Source organism: Ziziphus jujuba, chromosome 12 (genome assembly GCF_031755915.1).
Source record: "Ziziphus jujuba cultivar Dongzao chromosome 12, ASM3175591v1".
Lineage (NCBI taxonomy): Eukaryota > Viridiplantae > Streptophyta > Magnoliopsida > Rosales > Rhamnaceae > Ziziphus > Ziziphus jujuba.
In genome coordinates this window covers 21787501-21800827 of record NC_083390.1, presented here as the reverse complement: position 1 = coordinate 21800827, position 13327 = coordinate 21787501, and the positions used below count along the sequence as shown (strand labels likewise).

The following is a 13327-nucleotide window of genomic DNA, read 5'->3' as shown; positions in this document are numbered from 1 at the left end:
CATAGTTACCTTGGTGGAAAATTCCTATGCTTCACCAGCTTGCATGTCTTATCAGAAAAAAATTACCCGCTTGACCGGCATATAAAACTTGGCCCTCCAACAGGGACTTGGTTTCATTACAAGGAACTTCTCTGGTTTACTTTTTTTTTTATATATATGGTTATTATTATTATTATTATTATTATTATTTATTTTGGTAGAGTCTTTCTATTATGGTGTGGAAAATTATTTTTTAGTAATACTTTTCTGGTTTTACTGATACTTGTAAAATATCATGTTCAATGTCCCAATTAAAGTGATTGACCACTTGTATATATACTAATTTAATAACCATGCTACGATAAAAAATAAAAATAAAAATAAAAACAAACAAATCTAGTAAAACATGCAGTTCATCTATGATTGTCTTTTTGGACCAAAACAATAAATCCAATACGTTCTTTGCCTAAAGATTTGGTTAAATCAAACTTCTCAATTTAACCAAAGAAACCAATTGCCCTCTTTTTCTTTCCGCAAGTATTTGTTATGTTCTTTTTTTTTTTTTTTTTTTTTTTTTGGGTTTAATGACAACTTTGGGACAAGGGGAATTTTTTACCAAAGGCAATAACAAGAACCTTAACCTAGAGAAGTACTTTTAATGATTCTACCACTGGGCCCAATCTAGCGTACTCCACAAGCATTTGTTAAATCACTGTTTATTCCAAAATAAACTTTTTTATGGTTTAGAGTCCTTGGATCAAAAAGTGTAATATTTAGTTATTGGTATTTCCATTTGAATTTGTCTTTGTGTTGAATTTTTGTTAGAGTTGGGTTGAACTAGACCTTGGCAATTTAGGTCATGACACGGTGACACGACTCGAAAACGACACGGAATAAATGGGTTTGGGTTTATTATAAATGGGTTCGGGTCATAATCGGGTCAACCCGTTTAACACGATTATTAATCGTGTCATTTTCGGGTTGACCTGTTTAACTCGAAATTGACCCGTTACGATCCATTTATTAAACGGGTCAGTTTCAACCCGATACGATTATACACCTATTACAACCCATTTAAATTTAATATTAAATTAATATTTTATTACTAATATAATATTTAATAATTAAAAAATATTAGAAATTAAAAATTTTATACAAATAATTTTCTATTATTAATTTTTTAAAAACAAAAAATATATTTTTAATAAAACAAAAAAAATTCAGATCTAAAACTCAAAAGTCGAGAGTCAAGCCCTATTTTTCAATTTTGCATCTTATTCTCCAGCACACAACGCAGCCACCACAGACCACACCAGCCAGCCCCATCTCCAATCTCCATCAGCCATCAAAGCCTCCTTCCTCTACCCCTGCTTCTTCTCTCTGTCTCACCAGCCAGCCCCATCTCCAAACTCCATCATCCATCAAAGCCTCCTTCCTCTACCCCCTGCTTCTTTTCTCTGCCTCACCAGCCAGCCCCATCTCCAATCTCCATCAGCCATCAAAGCCTCCTTCCTCTACCTCCTGCTTCTTCTCTAAGAACAAAGGAGAACAGTGAGTCGTTTGAGAGTTGAACTGTTGAAGCAACTGACAGTTGAAAGAACAAAGGAGAACGATTTGGGTTCGGCATTACAGGGTCTTTGAGAGTTCTCTGCAGATTCTTGACGAACGGTGAGTCATGCTAAACTTTCAAATTTAGTTCTCTGTAGATTCTCTTTTGTCACTTTCAATTCATTTTGTACTGATATATTTGGTTGTATCTGAATCTTGGTCGACGCTGCAACTGCTATCTCTTTTATTTGACAAAAATTTCATTCCTTCAGACATCCCCGGTATACCTGGCAATTCGGGTTCGTGGGTCGTGTTCGTGTCAACCCGTTTAATAATCGTGTCAAAAATGCCTAACCCGAACACGACCCATTTATTAATCGTGTCAAGTATCCAAAACACTAACCCGACCTGTTTATAAACAGGTCAACACGACACGACCCGTTTAACACGATTATTTTAACGGTCGTGTTGATCTATTAACCCGTTAACCTGAAATTGACCTATTAACCCGAAAACTAATCGATTAACCCGTTAACTCGAAAATTAACCTATTAACCCGAAAACTAACCTATTTATTAAAATAACTTATTTAAAATGCCAAAAATTATAATTCACAATACATAAGTCTTAATATGTGCTAAAAAAGACAAATTCAATACACCAACATAAAATTTAATGTCCTAATAATAGTAAAACACCAATACAAAATAAAATAAATGGTATCAAATTGTTATCATAATACATATAAAACCAAAGGAAAAAGGACATAACTATCATTATGCTCCAAATTTATTTATCGATGTCCACATTCCAAACCAAATATGTCGATTTTTGGTGCTCAACAATCCAGCCTGGGATCATAATATCAAAATAAATAAATAAAAAATCAATTAAATATAATACAAAAGTTAAAATGTTAAAATAAAATAAAATAAATTAAATAAATTTTAACATTGATATTACCTTATGCTTGAGTATTAGCATAATTAGAGCATTGACTTGAAGATTCTTCTTTATTGATATCACAGCTCAAAACATCTTCAGTAACATCCTCAAGTTGTGCTTCAAATTTTTCTTGCATTCCATAAATTAGTGAAACAAAAAAATCATTAATAAAATAAATTAGTGAAACAAAAAAATTATTAATATATGCAAATGAAATAAAGAAAACATTAATAAAAATAATTACCTCTTTGCCCAAATAACCAATCTCTTGTACAAACTATCGCTTCAACAGTGCTAGGCTTTAATGAACTACGAAATTGATCTAATACTCGTCCACCAATGCTAAAAGCAGATTCAGAAGCAACGGTGGATATAGGGATACTCAATAGATCACGAGCCATTGAAGCAACTTCAGGATAACGAAACTGATTTGCTTTCCAATAATCAAGCACATTCAATTCAATTTCAGTAGCCATCCTTGGCTCCTCTAAATAAAGCTCCAATTGTGATTTTTGTGTATTGGCACCTAACTCTTCAATTTCACAAATATTAAATTCCTACAGTGTTAGAAAATAAAAATTTCAATAAGATTATTTTTCAAAAAATTATAAATAATCACTAATTAACACAAATACAAACAATTAAAATTAATAAAAAATTTAAGAGTTATTTACTTTCAAAATGGAACTAGCTGTCTTTCTAAAAGAAATGACATCTTCTCCAACACCACAAGATGTGTTACTCTTTTCTTTCTCCAAAGAATGTGTAGAAGATGTCAAAGATCTTTTTTGAACATACTCCTTAAATATTGAAAATAATTTGCTCTTCACACGTATAAACTCACTAGAACCACTTGCTCCATAAATTTTTCTATAACACCAATCTACCAATTGAAGCTTATATCGAGGATCCACAACCACTGCAATGGCTAATATCAAACTAAATTCTGACCAATACTTCTCAAATTTTTTAAGCATTTGATTAGCCATGGTTCTCAAGTAATCATCCTCACTTTCAATATTTTCCTTCAATGTAACATAACAAAAGAAAACCGAGGAAAAGTACAAATTTGAAGTAGGATATTTAGTGCCCGAAAATATGCAAGTGATATCATAAAACAAACCCAAGAATCTACTTATCTTTTCAATCTTCTCCCACTCATGACTAGAAGGACAACTTTTATAATTTGAATCAGTTAGCTCCAAATGACAAAAGGCACGTCGATAGTACAATGCACTTTCAAGCATTAAATATGTAGAGTTCCATCTAGTAGGCACATCTTGCCTCAAACCTCTCTTAGAGTCCATTGACAACAATTTAACACATTCTAAAAACTTCTGTTTTCTTACTTGTGACCCTCTTACATATTTAATACTTTCCCGAATCTTATGAACAACATTATCAATATCTTTCAACCCATCTTGTACTACCAAATTAATGATATGAGCACAACATCTAAGATGAAAAAAATCACCATCACAAACTGTCTTTCCCCCACTAATGATTAAAAAGTAAAAATACCAAATTAAACAAGTTGTCAGAAACTTTATCTTTCCCCCACTAATGATTAAAAAGCATCTCAGCACATGACATTTAAAAGTAAAAATAACAAATTAAACATACATATATATATATATATATATATAAAAGAAAGAAAGACTCTTCCAATAGCATTTGCACATGCACCTGATGTGAAAAATAATGCCTAATACCACTACTACTCGTGCTACTCCATTCTTTATCTCTTTCTTTTCCCTCTTTCTTTTTGGGGTAGGAGATTAATTTGGTTTCTAGTTTTTCAAGAAATTATTTTACAGTGACCCACTTGGGGATGAAGAGTTTTAAGGATGTAAATTTTTTTTTGGCTGCTTTAACATGTGTATGAAAGGGGCAAAAAGAAAAGGGGTACCTATTTGGTTTGACCAATTACGTTCTTTTGGCTGAAAAAAAAAATGATTAATAAGAATTGGACAGCATGAAGCAATAATTAGATTGCCGCTAAAAAGGTAAATAATTACATCTTCTTCAATTAATTGGTATTAATCTTATAAATTTGCTCTATATATTTGTGGTTCTAAATGGACAGATATGGTTTTTAGATAATTTTCTTTTCCTTACTCTCCAATTAATTAATGTTACTTTTACATATTTATTCTTAATATTTGTGGTTATAAAATGAATGTAATATAATTTTTTTGGTCTTTTTAGTTAATCTATCTCCTATATATGTAAATGCTTATGTTAGAGTTGGTATTTATCAAGAAACAATTTGTTAATGCTCTCGATCCTCTTCATTTTTGTGGTATTTCTCATTTTCTCTTGCTTCATTTTTATTTTGTAGTTTAGAATACATTTTATATTGTATTTTACTTCATATGCTTGAGTAGTGTATAGATTAAAAAGGAAAGAATTAGACAAATTTTAACTTTAAAAAATGTTGATGACTCAAATAAGAAATGACAATGCATATTAGCTAAATTGTCATTGTTGGAACTTGGAAGTACTAATTTGGAAGATTGCATAGATATTTAGCCATTTTGTACCTCTTATAGCTTGGGAAATGAAAAAATTATATATGTGCATATGTGTGAATATATTTTGCTTTGTGATTTGGAAACAAAAAATTATATACATGTTTATTATAAGGTTGTTATAATATTTTATTTTAATATATAATTTTTTTTGGTTTGAAAACATGTAGATAAACATGGATGGACTTCAAATAAATCTTGAATCAAGTAGCTTTGAAATGCCTATTAATTTAGAAGATGTTGCAAGTCCTATGGAGGGAGTCACAAGTGGGCATAAAGTGAAACGCAAGAGAAAACTCACTTCAAAGGTTTGGTCTTACTTTGATGTGCTTCCTTTGGATGTTGATGGTAAGCAAAAATGTAAATGTAAAGATTGTGGTACCATTTATCTTTGTGATAGTAAATATGGAACGGGAAATTTGGTGCGTCATTTGAAAAATTGTGTGAAAAGAGACACTCGTGATATTGGTCAATTATTGATATCTCAAGATAGAGGGACTATCTCATTGAATGCATCTAAATTTAACTTTGAGCATTTTCGAGAATTGGTAACTTCGGCCATAATCATGCATGATTTGCCTTTCCAATTTGTTGAATATGAGGGAATTAGAACCATATTTCAATATTTACATCCTGATATACAACTTGTTTCTAGAAATACTGCTAAGTCGGATGTTCTTAAAATGCATTTGAAGGAAAAATGTAGGATAAAATGCATGTTGGATGCAACTCCTGGTAGAATTTGTTTGACTTCTGATTTATGGACTTCTGCAACTACTGATGGATATATATGTCTTACTTGCCATTTCATTGACAAAGAGTGGATCTTGCAAAAGAGAGTGTTAAATTTCTGTTATATGCCACCTTCACATACCGGTATAGCATTGGCAGAAAAACTATACTCTTTGTTATGTGAATGGGGAATTGAGACAAAGTTATTTTCTTTAACTTTGGATAATGCTTCTGCCAATGATGTCTCTGTTGATATGTTAGTTACTCAATTGCAATTAAAGGGGGCTGTAGTTTGTGATGGTGATTTTTTTCACCTTAGATGTTGTGTTCATATCATTAATTTGGTAGTACAAGATGGGTTGAAAGATATTGATAATGTTGTTCATAAGATTCGGGAAAGTATTAAATATGTAAGAGGGTCACAAGTAAGAAAACAGAAGTTTTTAGAATGTGTTAAATTGTTGTCAATGGACTCTAAGAGAGGTTTGAGGCAAGATGTGCCTACTAGATGGAACTCTACATATTTAATGCTTGAAAGTGCATTGTACTATCGACGTGCCTTTTGTCATTTGGAGCTAACTGATTCAAATTATAAAAGTTGTCCTTCTAGTCATGAGTGGGAGAAGATTGAAAAGATAAGTAGATTCTTGGGTTTGTTTTATGATATCACTTGCATATTTTCGGGCACTAAATATCCTACTTCAAATTTGTACTTTTCCTCGGTTTTCTTTTGTTATGTTACATTGAAGGAAAATATTGAAAGTGAGGATGATTACTTGAGAACCATGGCTAATCAAATGCTTAAAAAATTTGAGAAGTATTGGTCAGAATTTAGTTTGATATTAGCCATTGCAGTGGTTGTGGATCCTCGATATAAGCTTCAATTGGTAGATTGGTGTTATAGAAAAATTTATGGAGCAAGTGGTTCTAGTGAGTTTATACGTGTGAAGAGCAAATTATTTTCAATATTTAAGGAGTATGTTCAAAAAAGATCTTTGACATCTTCTACACATTCTTTGGAGAAAGAAAAGAGTAACACATCTTGTGGTGTTGGAGAAGATGTCATTTCTTTTAGAAAGACAGCTAGTTCCATTTTGAAAGTAAATAACTCTTAAATTTTTTATTAATTTTAATTGTTTGTATTTGTGTTAATTAGTGATTATTTATAATTTTTTGAAAAATAATCTTATTGAAATTTTTATTTTCTAACACTGTAGGAATTTAATATTTGTGAAATTGAAGAGTTAGGTGCCAATACACAAAAATCACAATTGGAGCTTTATTTAGAGGAGCCAAGGATGGCTACTGAAATTGAATTGAATGTGCTTGATTATTGGAAAGCAAATCAGTTTCGTTATCCTGAAGTTGCTTCAATGGCTCGTGATCTATTGAGTATCCCTATATCCACCGTTGCTTCTGAATCTGCTTTTAGCATTGGTGGACGAGTATTAGATCAATTTCGTAGTTCATTAAAGCCTAGCACTGTTGAAGCGATAGTTTGTACAAGAGATTGGTTATTTGGGCAAAGAGGTAATTATTTTTATTAATGTTTTCTTTATTTCATTTGCATATATTAATAATTTTTTTGTTTCACTAATTTATTTTATTAATGATTTTTTTGTTTCACTAATTTATGGAATGCAAGAAAAATTTGAAGCACAACTTGAGGATGTTACTGAAGATGTTTTGAGCTGTGATATCAATAAAGAAGAATCTTCAAGTCAATGCTCTAATTATGCTAATACTCAAGCATAAGGTAATATCAATGTTAAAATTTATTTAATTTATTTTATTTTATTTTAACATTTTAACTTTTGTATTATATTTAATTGATTTTTTATTTATTTATTTTGATATTATGATCCCAGGCTGGATTGTTGAGCACCAAAAATCGACATATTTGGTTTGGAATCTGGACATCGATAAATAAATTTGGAGCATAATGATAGTTATGTCCTTTTTCCTTTGGTTTTATATGTATTATGATAACAATTTGATACCATTTATTTTATTTTGTATTGGTGTTTTACTATTATTAGGACATTAAATTTTATGTTGGTGTATTGAATTTGTCTTTTTTAGCACATATTAAGACTTATGTATTGTGAATTATAATTTTTGGCATTTTAAATAAGTTATTTTAATAAATAGGTTAGTTTTCGGGTTAATAGGTTAATTTTCGAGTTAACGGGTTAATCGATTAGTTTTCGGGTTAATAGGTCAATTTCAGGTTAACGGGTTAATAGGTTAATTTTTGGGTTAATAGGTCAATTTCAGGTTAACGGGTTAATAGATCAACATGACCCGTTAAAATAATCGTGTTAAACGGGTCGTGTCGTGTTGACCTGTTTATAAACAGGTCGGGTTAGTGTTTTGGATACCTGACATGATTAATAAATGGGTCGTGTTCGGGTTAGGCATTTTTGACACGATTATTAAACGGGTTGACACGAACACGACCCACGAACCCGAATTGCCAGGTATAGGTTGAACTATTATTTGCACTATTTCACACATATAAGACCCTTTCTTTTTTTAATGGGCCTACATATAAAGGAATATATTAGAAAATAAACTCAATAATATATATTATCAGGTCTGCTTCCTATAAATTATGTTGTGATTTAACAGTGGCATTCACTTTAGGGCTACATAGGTACTTTAGTGGAAAATTCCTATGTTTCACCAGCTTGCATGTCTGATCAGAAAAAAATGACCCCCTTGATCGGCATATAGTCTTGGCCCTCCAGTAGGGACTTGGTTTCGTTACAAGGAATTTCTCTGGTTTACTTTTTCTTTGTATGATTATTATTATTATTATTATTTTGGTAGAGTCTTTCTATTATGGTGTGGATAAGCAACATGTTACGTGGAAGCTTATTTTTGGTAACACTTCTCTGGTTTTACTGATACTTGTAAAATATTATGTCAATGCCCAAATTAAACCGATTGACCACTAGTATTTATACTAATTTAATAGCCATACTAGGACCCAAAAAAATTAAAAAAAATAAAAACCTCCTATTGAAACAAGCAGTTCATCTATGATTGCCTTCGTTTTAGACCGAAAAATTAAGTAAAACTCGATCGAATCAAACTTCATCTAAGCAAAATGCACAAACCTTTCAGCGAGCATTGCTAAGCCTTCTTCAAAAAGTTCTTCCACAATTCCAACAGCCAATGGCTTCTTCGATAGTTTGTTAGCAGAATCAGGGGATATCTTACCTCAAGAACGAAGTCCTAATCTTGTTCTGCTTTAGCCCCTCTTTTTAAAGCTTCCTAAACAATAATACTTCAAATATAATAAGGAAAAAAATTTAGATATATTTTTAACAAACCTCATGCCATCAGACCAAGAGTTCAATTTTATCTTATGTCCATGCCCATGTGTATGGGATTAAAGGTACACTGCTACAACCATACATCTGCAAAGGTCAGGCTGATTTGAACAGGGCAAGCAAGGAGAAATGGTACAGCAATGAACACAACTGATTACTGTTGTGAAGGAAGATTTATGGCAAAACTTTCACGATTTGCACTACTTCATATTCATATTTTTTATGAGATGAAGAAATCAAACATTCATTATTAAGATTTTGTTTCTTTAATTTTTTACATTTGAATTGGTTGCATAAGAGGCAGAGTGTCCATAGAATTATCCTACTTATCCCTACCACTTTTTCTGGCTCGTCATCAAAAATTTTCAACCAGTAACCTATCTATAAAGGCATATAAATAGGCTTAAATATAAATTGAATGAGAAATATAAGGATAAATATTTATAGAATGTTAGAGTTAGTGACCCGAATTCTTGATGACCCGACCCGAAAAGCTCGCGGTGCGACCCATTTGGTGAAACTAATTTTGGAGAAAAATTTGGGGCTCAGTGGTGGGCTACGGTCTTGGGCAGCGCCCCCGCGGTACGGACCTGTTCAATTTTAGGGTTTCTTCCGTATATATATATTTCTTATTCTTTTGGGGTTTTGCAGCTGTAATTGGGGTTTTAGGGTATAGCGCAGTTTTTTCTCACCTTTGTACCAATCTTTCGATATTGGATTTGCTTCTCCCTGCCCGTGGTTTTTCCCGTCAAGGGTTTCCACGTAAATCCTGTGTTTGTTCTTCGTTTTCTTTGTTTCCATTACTATTTATGTTTCTCCCAATTCCGTAACATAGAATAACATGTCTTATTACAAAGGCTTAACTATAAACTAAATGAGAAATTTAAGGACAAATATTTATAGACTAACATATCTCATTAGAAAGTAAGTTATGTATTTGCAACATCAGATCCATGGCTCCATGCTTGTATTAATGAAGTAGAAGAATCTGTTGGCAATCTTGAAGGAGAAGACAAGAATGGCTTGGGTGGTACTTGTAAAGAATCAACACTTCCTTCCAACATTTCTATCACTTTACTCATTGTTGGCCTGTTTGAAGGGTCCGTCTGTATACACCATAACCCCATTGTTACCATCTTCCTCACTTTTGCATTGTCTTCTTGGTTCCTAATTCCTTTCAATCCAAGTTCATCATCTAGCTCAAGGCGTTTGTAAATCCAATGTGGAAAATATATCTCACTTGTATGATCAGCTCCAATGTCTACATTCTTTCTCCCTCCAATCATTTCTAAAACCATCATTCCGAAGCTGTAGACATCAGACTTATATGAAACCCCTCCAAAGCTTCTACAAAATACTTCTGGAGCAATGTATCCAATAGTCCCTCTGGCTTCTAACATTGATATGATACTTTCTTCTCTAGTGCATACTTTAGCAAGGCCAAAATCTGAGATTTTAGGTGAGAAGTCCTTGTCAAGAAGAATGTTATGAGGCTTGATATCAAAGTGTAGGATTCGTGTGTTGCAACCACGATGTAAGTACTCTAGTCCTCGAGCAATTCCAAGTGAAATCATGTACAATGTTCCCCACTCCAATTGATGATTTTCCTTTTGATAGTGATTTTCTTTAAAAATGAACCTCTCCAGAGATCCATTACACATGAACTCATAAATCAGAGCTCGTTTTGAACCCTCAACGCAGAAGCCCAACAAAGCTACAATATTTACATGGGAGGTCCTAACAATGGTTGCAACCTCATTGATGAACTCTTCTCCATTGCCTTTTGATTGTTTCAAGACCTTAACTGCCACAGGACAACCATTTTGCAACTTTCCTTTGTATACAGAACCATAGCCCCCTTGGCCTATTTTGTTGGTGAAGGAGTTGGTCATTTTCTTGACATCTAAATAACTATATCTTCTTGTGGGAAGAGGTCCATGGATTTTCAAGAAGGCCTCAACGTTCTGCTGTGCTAAATTTGGTTTCCTCCTGAAGAAAATGTATCTATTGGATGAGCACCTTCTCATCAAGCAAACCACCAAAACTAGTAATCCAACAGACAAAGCGGCTGCAACAAAAGAAAATAACAAGTTTATACCATGAGTAACCTAAGAGGTTAGCTCTTTTTTTTTATTTTTTTTATTTTTTTTTTTGGGGAGCTAATATCTTTTTTTAATTGTTCAAAAAAAAAAACCATCTTAAATTTATAAGATCATCATAGAAAATATCGACATATTAAAGATAAAACCATTTAAAAGAAAAAAATTAATAATATTTTAATCATATGAAAGTTTATTAATTCAACTAAATATAAATGTGCCGTAAAAAAAAACTAATAAATAAATATGTGTTTGATCAAATATGTATATATATATATATATATATATAGATATGTGTGTGTGAGAGAGAGAGAGAGAGAGAGATAAAAAGCACAAACGCCCAGGATGGAATGAATTTATGAAATAGAAAGATGAGATAAGTGTTGTACACCTTATGGGATTTATGTACTTTATTTGGATAAAGAGGTAATCTTACCGAGTCCGATTCCTAACTTCAGCTTCCATGATCCCCTGTTTCCTGCTACATATTTGTTAACAAAAATTTTGTTAGTGAAAGCAATTGAGTTTCGAAGAGTTGGTAAAATATTGGAATAAGAAACAGAAAAAAATTCCTGGAGAATGAATATTGTAACATGTCTCAAATGTAATTTAATATAAAATTTCATTAAACGAACTATTTTCTATTCTATCACCACCCTCCTGCTGACATCTGCGGCCCTGCAAATGTACCCATCACCATGTGTGTATGTATATATATATATTTATCTTTAGGTGCACAATGAGAGGATCGCTTTTTATCATAGAGTCATCGGTGTTTTTCGTTGCGACAAGGAAGACAACCATAGAGTACAATCACTTCAAGAGAAAACTTAGCGCTAAAGAGTGAAAAGAAATCATTGGGATTTGCAATAAAATTTTGAAGAGTTAGTTCATAAAATTGGCATTCACCAGAAGAATACTGTAGAATGAATATTCTATCATGAATTAATGTAATTATAAAATTTCATGCTACAAACTGTTGTGCTATCCTATCATAACCTGCCTGCTCTGGCCCTATGAATGTACCCATGTATATACCTTTAGGTGCACAATGATGGGATTGCTTTTTATCATGGAGGCATCGGCGTTTTTCCTTGTAACAAGGAATACAACCGTAGAGTACAGTCACTTCAAGAGGGAACTCAGCAGTAAAGAATGAAAAGAAATCATTGGGATTTGCAGGGTTCTTTGCAGCTGGAAGCTGGATGAAGGAACAGTTGTCTTGTGGGAAATTTGGAAAGCTACTACTATCTAATAATCGACGAGGATCACTACTAATAGAATAGTAGAGATAGTAATCTCCGCAGGTTGTGGAATATTGAAAATCTGATGTAGGGGAAGTAATATTGTGAAGACTACTGCGTTTGCATTTGAAGAGGCTCACTATATTTGGTGAAGACACATTAGAGAACCAGTCGGGCCTTGGAAGACCAAAACTTTCCAAAGATTCACATCTACGGGATTTCAACTTTTTCTGCAACGTTGGGTCATTGATGGTTATAGAACCTGCCTGAGAGATTTGTTGGACTCCATACCAGTGTCCTCCTCCTTTCAATTGGAACTTGGGATTTTTCCAGTCGCTACAATCAACTGTATACAACCCGCATTCATCAGGCGGCCGCCCCCATAAATTCTTAAAAGGGTAGCTGATCTCGCCTAGTTTTCCACACATAAATGGATCTACACAACTTTCATTATGTCCCTGTTGTTGAGCCAAGCTAAACAGCATAAGACAAGTGAGAAGGAACACAACAAACAAAGGATCTGCAGCCATATGTTTAAAAACTTTTCAGCTAAGCGCCCGGATGAGACTATACTTTTCTTTTTGCAAAATAAGGGTCTTCCAAACACTTGTTTTTATTATTTTCTCACAATATGGTTCAACATTTTCAGTGCTTAACACGCTACTTGACTTGGAAAATGGGACAAGGAAGAGACTTGATAGATCGGAAAAGCTATGAAAAATATTAAAAAAGAAAAAGAGTAGATAAACGGGGTACCCACGTCCGTTGAAATATCATCCGGTAACTACTAATATCATGGGAATTTTCCTCTGTATCTTCCCCCATAGTCCACCAACACCGAAGACCAGACTTCTTGACCTTTCAAAGTCTACTCTATTTATCGCTACGACATTGACAGCCAAATGTTTAAA

General features: G+C 32.9%; 3 protein-coding genes across 5 annotated transcripts; 1 reads left to right on the top strand and 2 right to left on the bottom strand.

Annotated features, from left to right (window-relative positions):
* The first annotated feature begins 1311 nt into the window (after positions 1-1311).
* On the top strand, positions 1312-7819 carry LOC107435199 (zinc finger BED domain-containing protein RICESLEEPER 2-like). 2 transcript variants are annotated; one of them, XM_060813276.1, is made up of 5 exons: positions 1312-1647; positions 5174-5311; positions 6953-7265; positions 7381-7491; positions 7604-7819. In XM_060813276.1, exons 2-4 carry the CDS (start codon positions 5180-5182, stop codon positions 7488-7490), a joined length of 555 nt encoding a protein of 184 aa, XP_060669259.1. In that variant the 5' UTR covers positions 1312-1647; positions 5174-5179; the 3' UTR covers position 7491; positions 7604-7819. The 2 variants fall into 2 exon arrangements, with proteins under 2 accessions (XP_060669259.1, XP_060669258.1); XM_060813275.1 differs by lacking the exons at positions 1312-1647; positions 5174-5311 and adding an exon at positions 6072-6835.
* LOC132800267 (zinc finger BED domain-containing protein RICESLEEPER 2-like) lies at positions 2132-3951 on the bottom strand. The gene is made up of 4 exons (XM_060813593.1): positions 3147-3951; positions 2717-3029; positions 2491-2601; positions 2132-2378 (listed from the first exon to the last, which is right to left on the bottom strand). Exons 1-3 carry the CDS (start codon positions 3777-3779, stop codon positions 2492-2494), a joined length of 1056 nt encoding a protein of 351 aa, XP_060669576.1. The 5' UTR covers positions 3780-3951; the 3' UTR covers positions 2132-2378; position 2491.
* A 2166-nt stretch (positions 7820-9985) lies between the features above and the next one.
* LOC107414242 (rust resistance kinase Lr10-like) lies at positions 9986-13309 on the bottom strand. 2 transcript variants are annotated; one of them, XM_060813352.1, is made up of 3 exons: positions 12211-13309; positions 11609-11653; positions 9986-11141 (listed from the first exon to the last, which is right to left on the bottom strand). In XM_060813352.1, the coding sequence occupies exons 1-3, from the start codon at positions 12944-12946 to the stop codon at positions 10003-10005; spliced, it is 1920 nt and encodes a 639-aa protein (XP_060669335.1). In that variant the 5' UTR covers positions 12947-13309; the 3' UTR covers positions 9986-10002. The 2 variants fall into 2 exon arrangements, with proteins under 2 accessions (XP_060669335.1, XP_060669336.1); XM_060813353.1 differs by having other exon boundaries at positions 11609-11650.
* Between the last annotated feature and the right edge of the window lie 18 nt (positions 13310-13327).